This window comes from Delphinapterus leucas, chromosome 3 (genome assembly GCF_059928025.1).
Source record: "Delphinapterus leucas isolate spDelLeu-1000000601 "Yukka" chromosome 3, BTC_Dleu_Yukka2, whole genome shotgun sequence".
Taxonomy (NCBI): domain Eukaryota; kingdom Metazoa; phylum Chordata; class Mammalia; order Artiodactyla; family Monodontidae; genus Delphinapterus; species Delphinapterus leucas.
This window is the reverse complement of record NC_143131.1, coordinates 114189871-114207878: the sequence shown is the minus strand read 5'-3', so window position 1 is coordinate 114207878 and position 18008 is coordinate 114189871. Positions and strand designations below refer to the sequence as shown.

Here is an 18008-nt window from a genome sequence, read left to right as displayed (position 1 = left end):
AGGGGGTCTCAGAGGCTGCAAGCGCCGCTCCAAGAGACGCAGCACAAAGAGTGGTGAGGGTGGGCGCTGGGGGAAGCGGCGAGGGCTGCCGGAGAGAAGGGGATTCGCATGCCTCTGTTACTTTAAGAATCTTCGGACAGTGTTGGGGGCGGAGGGTAGTTGGAGGGTTACGAGGGTTCGGCCAAGACGCCACCCAACTTGGGAAAGCATCCATGCCTTCGCTTTCCTCGCTGCCCCCCCGCCCCCAGGCGCGCGCGCACCCTGCCCTAGGTGAAAGTCAATAGAGCCATTCCCCTACTTCTTCACCAACCTGGACGAAGCAGAGGTGCTGTCTCCGCCCTCTGCCCTTTGAGCCACTCTCTGGTTTTCTTAAATAGGGTTTTCCCCGGGTTCCCAGGGCGCTGCATCTCGCAACCATTCCTGGGGCGCTCGGTCACAAAAGCGCCCTGCCATGTGTCCCAAGAACATCATCTTACATCATCCTCAACAGGGTAGACTTGTGCCCCATTTTACAGATGGGGAAAGTGAAGTCAAATCACTAGCCCAAACTCACGCAGCCACTCAGCAGCCTGAGGAGAGGGAGCGAACCCAGGCTCTCAGCGGGCTCCAGGTTTTCGCAACTCGCTGCGCGGCTCACACTTTCCGCCCAGCGCCCCGCCTCCCCATCCCACCCCAGCTAGGGGCTCCCTACCCGCCCCTGGAGGAGCGTGCCTCGGCGGCTAATCGCCGGCCGCCCCCGCCTCCGTTTCACTGCCTAGAGACGCCCGGGCCGGGTTAGTCCGGAGACCGCCCCGGGGCCGCGCGACGCCGCCGATTGGCCCGCGGTAATTACGGGCACGCTCCGGGAGGGGGGAGGGGCGGCGTGGCCCCCCGCGAGCATAAATTATGCAAATACCCGGGCGCCGCACGGGGCTGACCTGCCGCCAAGCTCCATTCACGGGGGCTGCCTCGGGGGCGGAGGTGGCTAGGGAGGGGGGCGCCCATTGTTGCGCCGAGTACTTAACGGGTCCTGAGGCCGGTCGTGTGCCACACTCGGTACTCACACGAGCTGATCTGATCGCCGGCGAGATCACTCGGGAGACCGGCGGGAGCGTGGCCCCTGCAGGCGAGGCGAGGAGTTGAGGCCAAGTTCCCGGTGCGCCCCTGCGCCCTTCCAGCCCTTGGCGCCCGCAGCCGGCACAGAGTAGACCCGGGCCATCCGGAACGTAAGTGCGCCCCGACGGCCCTGCCCTCAGCCCGGGTTCCTGCCCTCTAAGCGCCCTCTTAGCTGTCCAACCGTCCTGCACAACGCCACGATGCCAGCCCCTCTGGAGACCTGCCTCTCGGACCTCGACTGCGCCAGCAGCAGCAGCACCAGCGACCTGTCCGGCTTCCTCACCGACGAGGAGGACTGTGCCAGGCTCCAACAGCCCACGTCCGCCTCGGGGCCGCCCATGACGGCCCGCAAGGGCTCACCCGGGATTCCCGGGGCGTCGGACACTCCTCGTGCGCAGGACGACGAGCAGGAGCGGCGTCGGCGCAGGGGCCGCGCGCGGGTGCGCTCCGAGGCGCTGCTGCACTCGCTGCGCAGGAGCCGACGCGTCAAGGCCAACGACCGCGAGCGCAACCGCATGCACAACTTGAACGCGGCGCTGGACGCGCTGCGCAGCGTGCTGCCCTCCTTCCCCGACGACACCAAGCTCACCAAGATCGAGACGCTGCGCTTCGCCTACAACTACATCTGGGCTTTGGCCGAGACTCTGCGCCTGGCCGACCAGGGGCTGCCCGGGGGTGGTGCCCGAGAGCGCCTCCTGCCGCCGCAGTGTGCCCCCTGCCTCCCCGGGCCCCCGAGCCCCGCCAGCGACGCGGAGTCCTGGGGCTCCGGGGCCGCCGCCTCCCCCTGCGCCGCTGCCGCCTCGCCACTCTCTGACCCCAGTAGCCCCGCCACCTCCGAAGACTTCACCTATGGCCCTGGAGACCCCCTTTTTTCCTTCCCGGGCCTGCCCAAAGACTTGCTCCACACGACGCCCTGTTTCATCCCTTACCACTAGGGCCCCTTTTGAATACCGTTACCGTCCCCCTCCCCCAGGCGACGGACAGTAGGTGGGGGCCCAGTTGTGGCCTTGGGACCCCAGGTCCAGGCAGAGGAAGAAACGGGAGCTTTAAAAGGGTAGGGGATACCTGAGCCGCTTGTTAGGTCGCTGCACCCTCGCAGTGGCTGCCCCTTAGTCTGTTTCTCCAGCCCTCAGCCCCGGGCCCCTCCTGCCCGCCCCTAGACGGCCTTTCCTTTTGCACTTTCTGAACACCACAAAACCTCCTTTGTGGCTGGCTCAGAGCTGACCCCAGCCACCACTTCAGTGTGATTTAGAAAAGGGACAGATCAGTCTCTGAAGACGAGGTGAAAAGTCAATTTTACAATTTGTAGAACTCTAATGAAGAAAAACGAGCATGAAAATTCGGTTTGAGCCGGCTGACAATACAATGAAAAGGCTTAAAAAGGAGAGACAAGGAGTGGGCTTCATGCATTATGGATCCTGACCCCCACCACTGCAGGCTTGCTCTAGGAAGAACCCGAGACTCTTGCGTAGCTATTCAGGCACTGGGCTGGAGAGTACTTTAATTTATTCAAGATGCTTCATTCATATGAAAATGTATTTTTGTACATAAAGAGTTTATTCTATTATTATGAGCTATCAAAGTTTACATTTTTGTACTGCAGATATTTCGTGTAAATAAAAAATAAATAAAAAAGAAAATAAGTCACCAAGTGTCTTGCCTAATGTTGGTGTCTCTGGGATTTTTCTTCCCTTCCACTCGCTGTTCAACCACTAAAGTGAAACAGTATCTCCACCCACCTTCAAAACTCCAGTCCTATCTCAAAACAATTAAAAATAAAATGCACCTGATTTCCACCAAGATATGGATACAGAGAGACTAGGGCATTTGAGATCCATCATTTCCTTTCACTTTGTAAACACAAGAGAGATCTTTCAGGCTCCCCATAAGCCAATTAAGACTTTTTAGTGGGGAATTAGCCCCGATATGCAGCTACCTGTAGAGGTAGGGGCGGTGGGAGAGTCTTTCTTTTGAGGAGCTCCACATCAGCTGGCTCTGTGTTTCAAAGAGAGGGGATTAAAAAGATCAATACAGTATGACCACTGGCTAGGAAGTCCCAGTGACAGGTGGGCCCAGGCTGGGCAAGCAGAAGGGTCCACTCTTACAACAGCGTATTTAGAGGGGGAAATTGATTTGTAAACAATGCCTCCAAACTGTTGTTCATTGAGGCTGGGAATCACCCTGGCTGGGAGGTATGGGATGAATTATGCTGGTGTGGTGTCCCTGGATGGGCGTGCAGCTGCCTAAAATTGTGAGGGTGTCCTCACCTCTCCCTCCCCCCACCCAACACACGCTGTGCCAGCAGTGTCCACAGAGGGGGGCACGCGGTGGACTCCGTCCTGGCTTGTTCAGCTAGCCAGGGGCAACAGCCAAAGCTTTCATTTGCTGCCAGAGAAATCAGCCGCCCAAACTCTGGGGATTTTTCTGGCCGTGGTGTGTTTGTCTGTTGTCTGACAATTAGCTAACAGCACAGGCCAGTAGCGGCTTTTGTTTTAAATCTCCGAATGTGGATAATCACAAGAAGTAGTTCCTAAAATGCAGTTGCTGTCTGTTCCCCCAGCTCATAAGTTACCCCACATTAAGACCAATTTTTTACCCCACATTAAGACCAATTAAGACCGTTAAGACCAATTTTTTTTTCATTGGTTTCCCCCTTTCATTATTTACAAGGAGGAGGTAGAAATGGGTTCAGGAAAATAGTATGCTATAGCGTTAGAGAAATCATATCGGTTTAGGAGGTGAATAGAAGCAGAGGCCAAAAGTAAGGCCACCAATAGCATTTTTCCCTTGTGGAAATATTTCCCTCCTCACACACATGTCGTGATGAGGAGTTGGATCCACAGAGTCAGATGCTGGGTCCCCAGCAGTCATTGCTAAGTCCAGCTATAGTCAAGGAGCCCTCTTTCATATAAAAAGGCTCCTTTTCAGAAGGTTCTGAAAAGTTGGATGCTTTCTCTAACTGCCCTCAGAGCAGAGACAAAGAGTCTTCCAAGAAATCTTCGGAAGTTATGAGGGCTCAGAACTGAGTTGCTTCTGCTAAAAGATCCAAGGAAAAAGTTGTGTCTCCTGAATGACCCTGCCCGGGGCCCCACTCTATTATCTGTCTCAGAATTAATTCACTCTACCAGCTTTGCATTTTCCTATAGCAAAAGGCACAAATGGTCTGCATCAGATTTTCTGTTCTCCCATGCTTGAAAGTGCCTCCCTCCAGCTTTCTAAGGGGCTCAGGCGGGGTCTGCGAGAAGGCAGGTCCCCTACGGAGATGCTGCTCAGCCGTGGTGTAGGTGCACATGTCTGGGCTAAGGGAAGAGAATGGCTGATGTGTATCACTGTCCAAAAGCCTTGGGAAAACCACCAGCAGACAAACATCCCACACACCCCGGGCATCCTGGAGCCAACGGCTGCAGTAGAACCTTTGTCTTATACAACTGCCTACAGCCAGCACTGAAAAGGAAAACACCACTACCTCCAAGACTGAAGAAGAGCAAACTGCACTCTCAACTCTGTTACCAAAATAGGATCACAACTCAAGGTACAGATCCCAGAGCACCTTCCAACTAAAGAAGTATCTTTAACAGCATGGATTGCTGGAGGGAGTCTCCACCTCTGCCAGTTAATACTGTTCTTTCTTCCGCAGAAGCAAGTGTATAAGTATGGCCTTCATAGCTCCCAAAGAGAAGAAAAGAAGTATGGTGATTTCAAATGCTTATCCCCAGCCCAGGGGCCTCTTTCTTCCTGCAGCAAACTCTCTGTTCATCCACCGGTGCTGTGAAGGCAGGCTGGGGTTACCAGAGTATTCTAATGAATCATAGAGCATAGAACAACCCGCTGACAGCCACGATTCACTTCCTCAACAGAATCTTCCACTGAGGAATCATCCAGCACTTAGAAAAGTTTATTTATTCTCTACCTGGATCTGTCTCTTTGCTTCTGTCTTTGTGTAACGTGTGTATTTTTACATTCTGCTTCCAAACCTTGGAGAAACCAGGTCAGAGAAGATGGGGATGACATAGTAAAATGAGGCATTTCACTCTGCCTGTCATTTCTTTAATGACTCTATCAAGCCCTGCTCTGTGCTGAGCACTGTTTTAGGCACTGGGCTGACCAGGACAAAGCCCTCACCCAAAAGGAAATTACACGCCAATGGGGAAAGACAAAATCAACTTATGACAGGTGGTGGTAAATGTTGAGAAGAAAAATAACATAAAATAAGCGGAATATGGAATGCCAGGGTGGATGGAAGGTTGCTCTTTTAGAAAAGACGGCCAGGGAAGGGCTTTTGATGCGATGACATTTGAGCAGAGGCTCAGATGCAGAGGGAAGGAGCAAGCCTCAGCAGGATCTGGAGGGGAGAATTCCAAGGAGAAAACACCACCCTGGCCATGCACCATCTAGTAAAGGGACGAGGAGGCTGATATACTGGAGCAGAGGGCATGAGGCAGGTAAGGATGGAGACAATGCGGGCAGTGCAAATCATGATTTTTTTTTTCTCAAGGTAATTGAAGTGTTGAAAGAGGAGGAGTGTTGTGAATTTGCTTATATTCGTAAAGGTCACAATGGTTGTTATAGGAATAGCAGGGTTTAGGGGCCAGGGTGGAAGCAGAGACCCAACTAAGGACCTGCACCACATTAGTCCTGAAGAAAGGCTTACAGTGGTGGAAGGTTTTGAAGAAGGAAACAACAGGATTTGTTTTAGGGTGTGAAAGAGAGAAATCAAGGATGATTTCAAGTATTTGGGTCAGGAACAATGAGCACACAGAATCCATCCCCAGAAGTCCTCTACAAATGGTTAATTTTGCCTGAAACTGCTCATTTTAGCTCCCAAAGCAAAGATGGAAACAGGAACTGCCGTGTCTGTAAGATAAAGACGGGTTGCTGCTAAAGACAACCATAGCTTTTTCTGGCCTCAGGGTCTAAGAGAAATGCCTCAGAGAAAAGTTATAATGGGGGGGGGAGTAGGGGGAAGGGGCCCATGATGTCCAGGGCAATGTCCTCGATAACATCCTCACCATTAACACCATCATACAAGCTAACACTTACATAGCACTTATTCTGTGTTCTATGCACTTTCTAAACACACTACACATATTAATTCATTTAATTCTCACAACCCATGAGGTTGATAATATCCTTATCTCTGTTTTGCAGTTGAGAGAACCGAGGCACAAAGAAGTCAAATGATTTTCCTAAGAGCACACAGCAAGTAAGTCGCGAAGGTGGGATTTGAACCCAGACAATCTGGTTCCAGCATTTCTACTGCTTCTTACATTGCCTCTCTTGGAATGAAAATGGAATACAGCTAAGCAAAAGGCATCATGGGCCACAGGCTTAGCTTTCTGAGGCCCAGCCCTATCCAGGTATAAGCTTAATCATAGCTACAGGCAAGGCCGCTGCTGCCATATGGGGCCTTTGGTTGAATGAGGAAAAGGGCTCATTCCCCGGCTCCTCCTGGTGCACCAGCCCTGAGACAGGGTGCAGAGCAGGTTGAGTGGACTTTCCTCTCTCCAACCCCCAACCTCCCATGGGGGCTGTGCACGGGGCACAATCCCTGTGACCTGATCTAGCAGCCCTGCCTAGAGGCAAGAATAAGTCAGTGGAATGTGCCTCTTCCTGACTGAGATAGAGGAAGACTGCAGAGGGTTTGGGGTGAGTTTTCTGGCAAGGACCTGGGGTGTCACTGCTTCAGTTTGCAAGGCCAGTAGGGCTAAGAGCCTGATGGCATCCTTTTGTGAAATATCAATCTCTTCACCATTCACATCTGGCCAGAAAGGCCCCACACATCTTACCAAGGCCTAGATTTCCTTAGAAAATATTTCTGGGGTTGCTCCAACCTAGGCCAAGCAGGGAATCAAGGTTCCCAAGTTCCACTCCAAAGAACCTAATGGTGAAGATTAGAGCCTGGAAGGTGCTCCAGCCAACTTTCACCAATATCCTACATCACCCATTAACAAAGAATAAGCCCAGGTACATTGAACTGTAGGAGCTGTCACTTCCTGGGATGGCTTAGGACAAACACTTGGCTTCAGTACTGAGCTTACCTGCTTGCCTGCTGGGCTAGTGGCCAGGACCAAATCAACCCTGGAGGCAGGATGCCAAAACTGGATGATGGGATTTCAATTATATCGCTTTGGTTTCTACCACAACCTAGCCCAGAGGTACCCAAAGCTACTGGACAAAAGAATCATCCAGGAAGCCTTTCTTCAAAAAATGTAGATGCTTGAGTCTTTCCTCCAAAGATTTTCCTTCAGAGTATCTAGAGTGAAGCCCTGGCAATTGTATTCTTTAAAAAGGTGCACAGATGGTTAATAAACACAGCAGGATTAGGAACCCATGTGCTTTCAAGAGATTGTCCTCCCACAAGATCCATTCTCTTCCCCAGGTGGCCCCAATGGAGTTGGAGCCCAGATGTGCATGGAAGTGGAGAGAACCCTCTGCACATTTCCGTCGTATGATCATGGGACACACATGACAAGATGGTTCTTCAGACTTCTTACCATCTTGACAGGACTAACTCCAAGATGGGGCCAGTAAACCTCACAGTTTTACAGTGATGCCCAATTGCTCCAAGCCAGAATCATTTTAGATTTCACTTGTTTGGAGCATGGTGACAGAAACTGCTGGTTATTCACTGAAATCCATTCTCCTCTTCTTCCTGGACACATGACTATACTACATTTCCCAGAATTCTTTGCAGTTAAGTGTGACTGTGTGACTGGGTTCTTTTCACTGGACAATGAGCGGAAATCCTGCAAGCCATTTCTGGGACTACATCTTCATGACCATGGTGGGAATTTGCATTTTGGGGTACAATGTAGAAAGCATCTAAGAACATCAATCCTGTTCTAAGAATGAGAAGGAGTCATATAATCTACAAAACCATAAATTTCTTCAGCTAATCAGAGATGTGAAGTCATGGGGCAATTAAATAAGGGAATTACAAGAGGAGAAAGCCCCTCCAAGGAGAGACAGAACATGTGAATTGTTTCATCTTGGGCAAAGCATGGGGGAGAGAGGTGGCTGCCATATAAGCAGGTAAGAAGAAATCAGCTAAAATTTTAATAAAATCTTAAAAGCCAAATATAGGCTAGGGTGTCAGGTTGGAATAAGAGAGTTTATACCCACTTGCAAGCTCTTAGCCATGGGCCCCACTAGGTGCTCACAAGAAAGATTAGGCCAGGGGGACTTCCCTGGTGATGCAGAGGACAGGGGTTCGAGCCCTGGTCCAGGAAGATCTCACATGCCGCAGAGCAACTAAGCCTGTGCGCCACAACTACCAAGCCTGCGCTCTAGAGCCCACGAGCCACAACTACTGAGCCTGTGTGCCACAACTACTGAAGCCAGCGCACCTAGAACCTGTGCTCCACAACAAGAGAAGCCACCGCAGTGAGAAGCCCGCACACCGCAACAAAGAGTAGCCCCCGTGGGCCGCAACTAGAGAAAGCCCGTGCACAGCGATGAAGACCCAACACAGCCAAAAATAAATAAATAAATAAATTTATTTAAAAAAAAAAAGATTAGGCCAGGGCAGAAGACCACAGGGAGTACCCTTGGTGGTGAAGGTGTTCAGGAGGTGATTGCTGCTTGGGAATAGTCACTAGTCCCACTCACTTTCCCAGACATGCTATCTTAAAGCAAAAGCAGTAAGCCTCTGAAGAAGGGGTATTACCTTTCCTACCATATAGGCAAATATCTATTGATTCTGGGCAGAAATAGAAACAAAACCCTCCTGTTTCTTGTAGAAGGGTAGGAAACTGTCTCAACTTCAGGAAAAAGGCAAAGATCAACTGCTGGTGGAGGAGAAGTAGGAGAAAACACCCTCTCTCCAGAGGGAAGGGCTGGGATCCTTCACCAATGCTAAGCAAGAGTCTGCTACTATAAGGGAAGGAACAGGAAACTCCTTCCCAAGAACAATCACAGTTATGAGGCAAAGATTGGCTGCCAGGGGGATGAAGAGCTGGAAATCCTCACTCTGGAAGCCAAGATACATAGGACTTGCTGAAAACTGAGGCTGGACCCCACTTTGTGAAGTTAGCATTGAGTAAGAAGAAACATCAATCTAGTGCTGGTGAGGGACAAAATCATGGAGAGAGAGAAACCCCCTGGGGCACAGGCAGGAAAGACTGACTGAAAGCTGAGAGGGAAAAGGAGCACTGAGAAGAATCATTTGGTACTCCCCTCAGTAAAAGTACATGATAACAACAGCCCACTGCTGAAGAAATAGGAAGACTATGGTGCAATAAAGGTAATAATAATAACAACAAGAAAATGCAAGGCAAACTCAACTCCTGACTATATTGACTGACCACTCCCTCTCCATATTAACTGCACGACAACAGAAAAGGCATGTCTCGGCATAAATTTATTTACCTAACAGTTTCTACTATTCCTGTACATATACATGATGCCCAGCATTAACAAAAAATTACAAGACACACAAAAAAGAGTAAGAAAAACAACCCATTCCCAAGAAATAAAACAATCAATAGATCCAGACTCAGATATTACCCAGACGTTGAATTTTCAGATAGGAAATTTTAAATAGCTATGATTGATTAATATGGTAAAGAATGTATTGGAAATTGTGGACAATATGCTTATGTTAGTCAGGGTTTTCCAAAGAAACAAACGCAACAGGATATATAGATATATGTATAAGAAGAGATTTATTATAGAAATTGTCTCACGTGGTTATGGAGGCTGAGAAGTCCCATGATGTGCTGCAAGTTGAAAAACCAGGAAAGCTAGTGGTATAATTCAGACCAAATCTGAAGGCCTGAGAATAACAGGCAGCCAATGATCTAAGTCCCAGTGTGAGTCTAAAAGCCCCAAAACCAGGACGACTGATGTCCTAGAGCAGTAGAACATGGCTGTCTCAGCTTAAGCAGAGAGAGCAAATTCACCCTTCCTCATCCTTTTGTTCTATTCAGGTCCTCAATGGATTGGATGATGCCCACCCACATTGCTCAGGGAGATCTTCTTTACACAGTCTACTGATTTAAATGCTAATCGCTTCCAGAGACATCCTTACAGGTGTCTCCCAGAAATAATGTTTTACCAGCTTTCTGGGCATCCCTTAGCCCAGTCAAGTTGACTCATAAACTTAACCATCACAATGCTTAAACAAATTGGGAAATTCAGCAGAGAAATGACAACTATAAAAAGGAGTCAAACTGAAATGGTAGAAAATTACACATGATATCAGAGAAGAAGAATTCCTTTCATAGACTCATCAATAGCCGGGACATTTCTGAGAAAACACTCCATGAACTCGAAAATAGGTCAACAGACTATATCCAAACTGAAACACAAAGAGAAAAAAAGAGTAGGGAAAACCACTACAGAATGCAGCATTTGAGAAATGACATCAAATAAAAACCTGAATCTATGTAAAGAAATGAAAAAAAGAAGGAAATGATAAAAATAAATGTAAAAGGCCCTCTTTTTTTATTATCTTTTTTTTAAGAATCAATTTTATTTATTTATTTATTTTTGGGCTGCGTTGGGTCTTCGTTGCTGCGTGCGGGCTTTCTCTAGTTGCAATGAGCAGGGGCTACTCTTCGTTGTAGTGCACGGACTTCTCACTGCAGTGGCTTCTCTTGTTGTGGAGCATGGGCTCTAGGCGCGTGGGCTCCCACAGTTGCAGCACAGGGGCTCAGTAGTTGTGGCTCACGGGCTCTAGAGTGCAGGCTCAGTAGTTGTGGCTCACGGGCTTAGTTGCTCCACGGCATGTGGGATCTTCCCGGACCAGGGATCGAACTCGTTTTTCTTGCATTGGCAGGAGGATTCTTAACCACTGAGCCACCAGGGAAGTCCTTTTTTACTTATCTTAAATCAGTTTAAAAGATAATTGTGTAAAACAAAATGAGTAATACTGTACTGTGGAACTTATAGCATAAGTAAAATGTACAAGAAAAATAACCCAAAGAATGGGAGGGATGAATGGGAATACAGTTGACCCTTGAACAACATGAGTTTGAACTGGGCAGGTCCCCTATATGCGGATTTTTTCTTCACTAAATACGTACTGCAATACTACACAATCCTCAGTTGGTTGAATCCATGGTGTGAGACAGCAGATATGGAGGGCTGACTCTCAAGTTATTCATGGATTTTCCACTGGGTGGAGGGTGGGCACCCCTAACCCCCACATTATTCAAGTGACAACTGTATACTCTTTTCTTTTTTAAACACTTTGAGGTTTGTTTTGTTTTTTGTAAATTTATTTATTTATATTTTATTTTTGGCTGCGTTGGGTCTTTGTTGCTGTGTGCCGGCTTTTCTCTAGCTGCGGCGAGCGGGGGCTACTCTTCATTGCGGTGGCTTCTCTTGTTGCAGAGCATGGGCTCTAGGCACGCAGGCTTTAGTAGTTGTGGTTCTCGGGCTCTAGAGCGCAGGCTCAGTAGTTGTGGTGCACGAGCTTAGTTGCTCTGCAACATGTGGGATCTTCCCAGACCAGGGTTCAAACCCGTGCCCCTGCATTGGCAGGTGGATTCTTGACCACTGTGCCACCAGAGAAGTCCCCAACTGTATACTCTTGTAAGAGTCTTACACTTTATGTGAAGTGGTATAATATTCTTTGAAGGTACATTCAGGTAAGTTAACAATGTATATTGTAAACCCTAGGAGAAAAACTGCAAAATTTTGCAAAAGTTATCATTAACAAGCCAATAGGGGAAGTAAGACAGACTAATTAAAAAATTCAACTAATTCAAAAGAAGTGGAAAAAAGGAACAAAGAATAGTTAAGACAAATAGAAAACTAGGAAGACAATAAATTAAATCCAATCCCATTAATAATTACATTAAGTACAAATTACATTAAAATGCAAAGATTGTCACATGGGATAAAGAGCAAGACCCAACGGTATGTTATCTACAAGAAACCCACTTCAAATATAAAGATATAGATAGCTTTAAAAAAAAGGAAAAGAAAAAGACATATCACGTAAATACTTAAAAAAAAAGCTATGATGGCTATATTAGTATCAGACTAAGTAGACTTCAGAACAAGAAATATTTCCAAGGATAAAGAGGGACATTACATAATGATAAAGTGTCAATTAATTCACCAACAAGATATAACAATCCTAAGTGTGTAAGCACTCAGCAATGAACCTTCAAAATACATGAAATGAAAACTGATATAACTGAAAGAAGAAACAGACAAATCCACCATCATAAAGACTTCAACACTTATCACTTAGTAATATACAGAAAAAGTAGAAAACAAGTAAGGATATAGTACATCTGAACAACACTATTAACCAACTTGGCCTTAGTTATAGAATAACGCCATCCACACTCAAACAATAGCAGAATATACATTCTTGTCATGTACACACAGAATATTCACCAAGACAGACATATTCTGGGTCATAAAACAATTTCAATAATTTAATTCAAGTCATACAAAATGTGTTCTCTGAAAGAGCAAATTCCCAATAATTGGAAATTGAACAACGGCCTCCTACATTGCCCAGTGTTCAAAGGAGAAGTATTTACTAACTTGCGTAGCAGTGTAAGTCTGTTATCTAATAATAAAATACTTTCGGTTTGTATTTTGTGTGTCTTTGGGAGGGTTTTTCCCCTTCATTTTTCTAGTAATTCATTTTTACTTTTTGTTATAAAAATTTTGGTTTGAAATGGATTGAAAATGTTCAAAAAAAAAAAAGAAAAATGGGTCCTTCACCACATGACGTTTGAGAAGCACTGCCCTGGAGAATGGTGGGGCAGCTTGGAGGACCCTGCATCCCTAAACAACCACCCAGCCACCTGGGATGCTCTTCGTGTGCTGTTACGTGAATGGGAAATTAACTTCGTTCTTTAAGCCATGATACCATTGTATGCCTGTTCTAGGAGCCAAACCTTACCCTAACTGGGATCACCACAAAGGCATGCTGTCTGCTGACTATAGCCACTGCTTTAGTCTCAGGTGGAGCTAGCAGTAAGCTCTTTCCAGAGAGAACACAGGCTCATGGGTAAGCCAACAAAGTGAACATCGCTTTTCACACCACAGAGAGTCCCCACAAAAGAGAGGAGGTAAGAGCTAAAGTTCTTACTTCTTCAGCAGAGTACAGGCAGGCTGATAGCAAAGATGGAGTATGGAGCCATTCCAATGGCTTGCAAGTGCCCAGCAGAACTTGGCTTTCCCTGGCTGGTTGCGGGAGAAGCAGGACTTCCATCAGCAAACACAGCAGCAGCAGTTGGAACTATAGCTGCCCCAGAAAGATGGCTCTAGAGCCTCTCTCTGATGGGGCCAACTTGGAATGAATGCTTCTGACTATTACTGAGGGTGCTCAGGCAATACAACCCACCAGTCGAGGTCTGTCAATTCCTAATTGGTAACCTCTTTTTGCCTCAGTCTCTTTATCTGTAAAATGGGTGAGAATGATAGTACCTATCTATGTCAGAAGATTTTCCAAGTTTTCAATGAGAAATTGTTCATGGAAAGAGCTAAAGCTCATGCCTGGCTCATTCAAAGAGCTTGATAAATGTTAGCTATTGACTGATTTAGCTGCAAGCCAATCACCCTTTGTAATGAGATGATCTTTCTTTGGTCACCAGATGGTCCCTACATTGCTGGAAGTCTGTAGGCCTTAGATACAAACTAACTAGCGTAACTTGATTCTAATGCAGCAATATGATTTGGAAGGCCAATGCTACACTTCAAACGTAAAACTGTGATTAGAGGACTTAGGAGGGATGTTAAATTATACCTAGTGATGGTCTGGCTGAAGCCCAGACAAATCTCACTGCCTTTAAGAGCTCTTCATATTAAGCATGAGGACATGACTACAGTGCTTTCTAGGTTACAAAGCAATTTCACATCCATCATCTGATATTAGCCTCACAATGTCCAGTGAAGTAGAAGGGATTATTGTATCTATAGCACAGATGAGGCAAGGGGCTCAGAGGTTAAGTGGTTCACCCAAGGTCCCAAGGTTAATGAGAGGAGAACGTGGGGCTCAGATCTGCATCTGGGTCCAGGCCCCTTTCTTTTTCCCGGATACTTTTGTGCCTCTTCAGGCTTGCCTCACCTGACCCAGAGCACACAGTCAGAGGCAGTTCTACATTATGATTTGCCATCAAGCAAAAGATTAATAATGATGAACATATGATTAGGTTGAACCATATAAAATTGCTGATTATTTGAACTACAGAAATGGCAATTTCATGAGGTTCAACCTACTAACTAACACTTACTTGGACACTTACCACAGGTTAGGCACTGAGCCAAGCACTTTACAATCATATTTTCTTATCTAATCACAATAATCCTGTTATCTCCAATTTAGAGATGAGGAATCTGAGGCCAAGGCCGCAAAACTAGTAAGTGATGGAGGCAGGACTTAAATCCAGTCATCTAAGCCCAAAGCACAGGCATTTAACCAGTGTACTGCCCTACCATCTATTTCTCCAGCAGGAAGACAAGAGCTCCTAATGACAGAAACCATGTCTTAATCAACTGCATAGTGTTACATGCAACACCCGGTACTCATTCATTCATTCAACAAATTTGAGGACCTACTAGGCTTCTCGTTGTGAGACAATTCTCCATAGGTCTCAAGCATTTCTACACGTCTTGAGAGCAGAGGCACTGACTGCTCTTTAGTCTGTTCCAGACTCTGTTTTCATTTATGTACTGAACAGGCTTGGAAGATAGAGATCATATCTCTGTCCAGAGCAAAGGGCAAACAGACTGTCCATTATAAAAGAATCAGGTTCCCTAAGGTCAGGGTTCCTCTCCTGTAACGCATCGAGTGCATGTGTGTCATGTGGCCCTCTTCCTGTCACCTAGAAAAATCAGGGCTTGGGAACCATCCTAATGATGTTAATACCCTGGTTACTGCTATTGCTGTGAGTAATAAACTATCCTTTGCATTTAACCAAGAGTATCATACCTTCTACCAGCATGGAACTATGGCAGGCTAACTCGTTAGCTTGCAAGCAGGACACAATCTCAGATCAGAGTTCTTGATGGTGCTGGCCAAATTAATGAATGCATGTAATGAGCACTCCTTGTATACAAGGCACTGTGTCATAAACATTTTAATAGTGTCTTTCAGGGAGCCGTGGCTGCCACTCCCAGAGAGATAAGACAAGGAAATAGCCAAGATAGTAGGTCTAGTCTCCCTGGATGACACCGATCTGCAAAATAGCCACATCAGCACCAGGCTTTATTAGAAACCGACTGTGGGTCTGGCTCCAATTTTCTGAATTCCACAGTGTCTCCCTAGGAGAATTTTGTAAGTGCTTGTTGAGCAAAGGATCCATTCAGCTAGTCAACAAATATTAATTGAGTGCCTACTGTGTGACTGGCTCTGTTCTAAGATTTGGGAGAATCAGACAGACAGGATCTCTGCTCTCATGGGGTTTATCCACTGGTAGGAGAGACAGTCAATATACAAAATATCAGATGGTGATAAAAAGTTCTGCAATGATTTAAGGAGGAAAATGTTCCAAAGAGCCAGTGAAACCACTTTAGAAGTGGTAGTCAGGGGAGGCCTCTCGGAAGAGGGGGCCTCTAAGCTGACACCTGACTGATGAGAATCAGTCAGGATCGGGAGAATGAGTACTCCAAGCAGAGGCAATGCAATTCGTGTGAGAAAGAATGAGAAAGGAGAGGGCAGTATGGATGCAGCCCAGCAAAGGAGGAGGTGATGGCAGAGAGAGAGACAGGAGCCAGATCATGTGGGCTTTTATGGCGCTCCAAGGATGTTTCCTGTCAAAATGACAGTGGGCACAATTGAGCACTTTTATTTTATTTTTTATTTATTCATTTATTTTTCTTCTCTTTGTAAAAAAAAATTTTGATTGGAGTATAGTTGATTTACAATGTTGTATTAGTTTCAGGTGTACAGCAAAGTTAATCAGTTATACATATACCTATATCCACTCTTTTTTTTTTTTTAGATTCTTTTCCCATATAGGCCATTGCAGGGTATTGAGTAGAGTTCCCTGTGCTATACTGTAGGTTCTTATTAGTTATCTATTTTATATATAGTAGTGTGTATATGTCCATCCCAATCTCCCAGTTTATCCCTCACTCCCTATCCCCTGGTGACCATAAGTTTGTTTTCTATATCTGTGACTCTACTTCTGTTTTGTAAATAAATTCATTTTTACCCTTATTTTTAGATTCCACATATAAGCAATATCATATGATATTTGTCTTTCTGTGTCTGACTTACTTCACTCAGGATGACAATCTTTAGGTCCATACATGTTGCTGAAAATGGCATTATTTTGTTCTTTTTATGGCTGAGTAATATTCCATTGTGTATATGTACCACATCTTTTTTTTTTTTTTTTTTTTTTTTTTTGCGGTACGCAGGCCTCTCACTGTTGTGGCCTCTCCCGTTGCAGAGCACAGGCTCCGGACATGCAGGCTCAGCGGCCATGGCTCACGGGCCCAGCCGCTCCACGGCATGTGGGATCTTCCCGGACCGGGGCACAAACCCGTGTCCCCTGCATCGGCAGGTGGACTCTCAACCACGGCGCCACCAGGGAAGCCCGTATCACATCTTCTTTATCCATTCCTCTGTTGATGGACATTTAGGTTGCTTCCATGTCCTGGCTATTGTAAATATTGCTGCAGTGAATATTGGGGTGCATGTATCTTTTTGAATTATGGTTTTCTCTGGGTATATGCCTAGGATTGGGATTGCTGGGTCATATGCTAGTTCTATTTTTAGTTTTTTAAGGAACCCCCCATCCTGTTCTCCATAGTGGCTGTACAAACTTACATTCCCACCAACAATGTAGGAGGGTTCCCTTTTCTCCACACCCTCTCCAGCATTTATGTTTGTAGATTTTCTGATGATGGCCATTCTGACCGGCGTGAGGTGATACCTCATTGTAGTTTTGACTTGCATTTCTCTAATAATTACTGATGTTGAGCATCTTTTCATGTGTTTTTTGGCCATCTATATGTCTTCTTTGAGAAATGTCTATTTAGATCTTCTGCCCATTTTTTGATTGGGCTATTTGTTTTTTTGTTATCAAGCTGCATGAGCTGTTTGTATAATTTGGAGATTAATCCCTTGTTGGTTGCTTCGTGTGCAAATATTTTCTCCCATTCTGAGGGTTGTCTTTTTGTTCAGAACCCATCAGCCACAGTAACAAGAACTGCCACACCACAGAAAGTGTTGGATCCTGTACCACAAAGCACTTTTACCTCAGCAACTTGTCACCTCTAAGCCACCTGCTGGAAAAACAAACAAACAAGCCAACAAAAAACTTATGTAGCATGAATCTCCAGAGACTGGGTATTTAACAAAGTAAACGAATGTGATGTTTTATTTTTTAAAAAAAGAGCAGACCTTCTGTGATACCAGCTGAGTTCAGCTGACACAGGCTCCTACAGAAAACCCCTGCCCAGAGAGGCTTGAAGAACCAAAGTAGGAGTTGCCCCGTGATTAGGGGCTACACAAGCCCACCAACACGTGAGGGCCGCTGCCAGACATCAGATGAGGGGCTGCAGAAGACCTCGCAGGTGTGTGCTGAGCCTGGAGTTTGTATAGAAGGGGAGGGGGCGAGGGTTGCAAATATCAGCGTACTTCCCAGACCACCTTTGCCAATGTAGCTAAAGGAAGTATTTGTAAAAAGAAAAGAAAAACTCAATGACCAAAGACGAAAATAATCCATTTAAAACAGCCACCACCACGACAAGCCTCCAAATACTCAAACCCAAGGGAACTACTCAGTAACGTAGAGCTGAATGGCATCATGAAAAAGAATGATTTACTATGAATGTAAGCACATAAAGCTTAAATAAAATGTTAGGTGGAAATAGACTGCAAACTTTCCATACACATTGATCAAAATGATGCAAAAACTAGCCAGACTGGAGGAGTTAAGAGTGACATCAACAGTAGTTCAGAAGTGGTGAGAGGTTACAGATTTTATAAAGGT

General features: G+C 46.1%; 1 protein-coding gene across 1 annotated transcript; it reads left to right on the top strand.

Annotated features, from left to right (window-relative positions):
- The first annotated feature begins 1295 nt into the window (after positions 1-1295).
- Positions 1296-2033, top strand: NEUROG1 (neurogenin 1). The gene has a single exon (XM_022588856.3). The coding sequence runs from the start codon at positions 1296-1298 to the stop codon at positions 2028-2030; it is 735 nt and encodes a 244-aa protein (XP_022444564.2). The 3' UTR covers positions 2031-2033.
- Positions 2034-18008: the final 15975 nt, after the last annotated feature.

What these genes read in the sequence shown, in the direction of transcription:
- NEUROG1 (XM_022588856.3), top strand. Translation starts at nt 1,296, where the DNA reads ATGCCAGCCCCTCTGGAGACCTGCCTCTCGGACCTCGACTGCGCCAGC.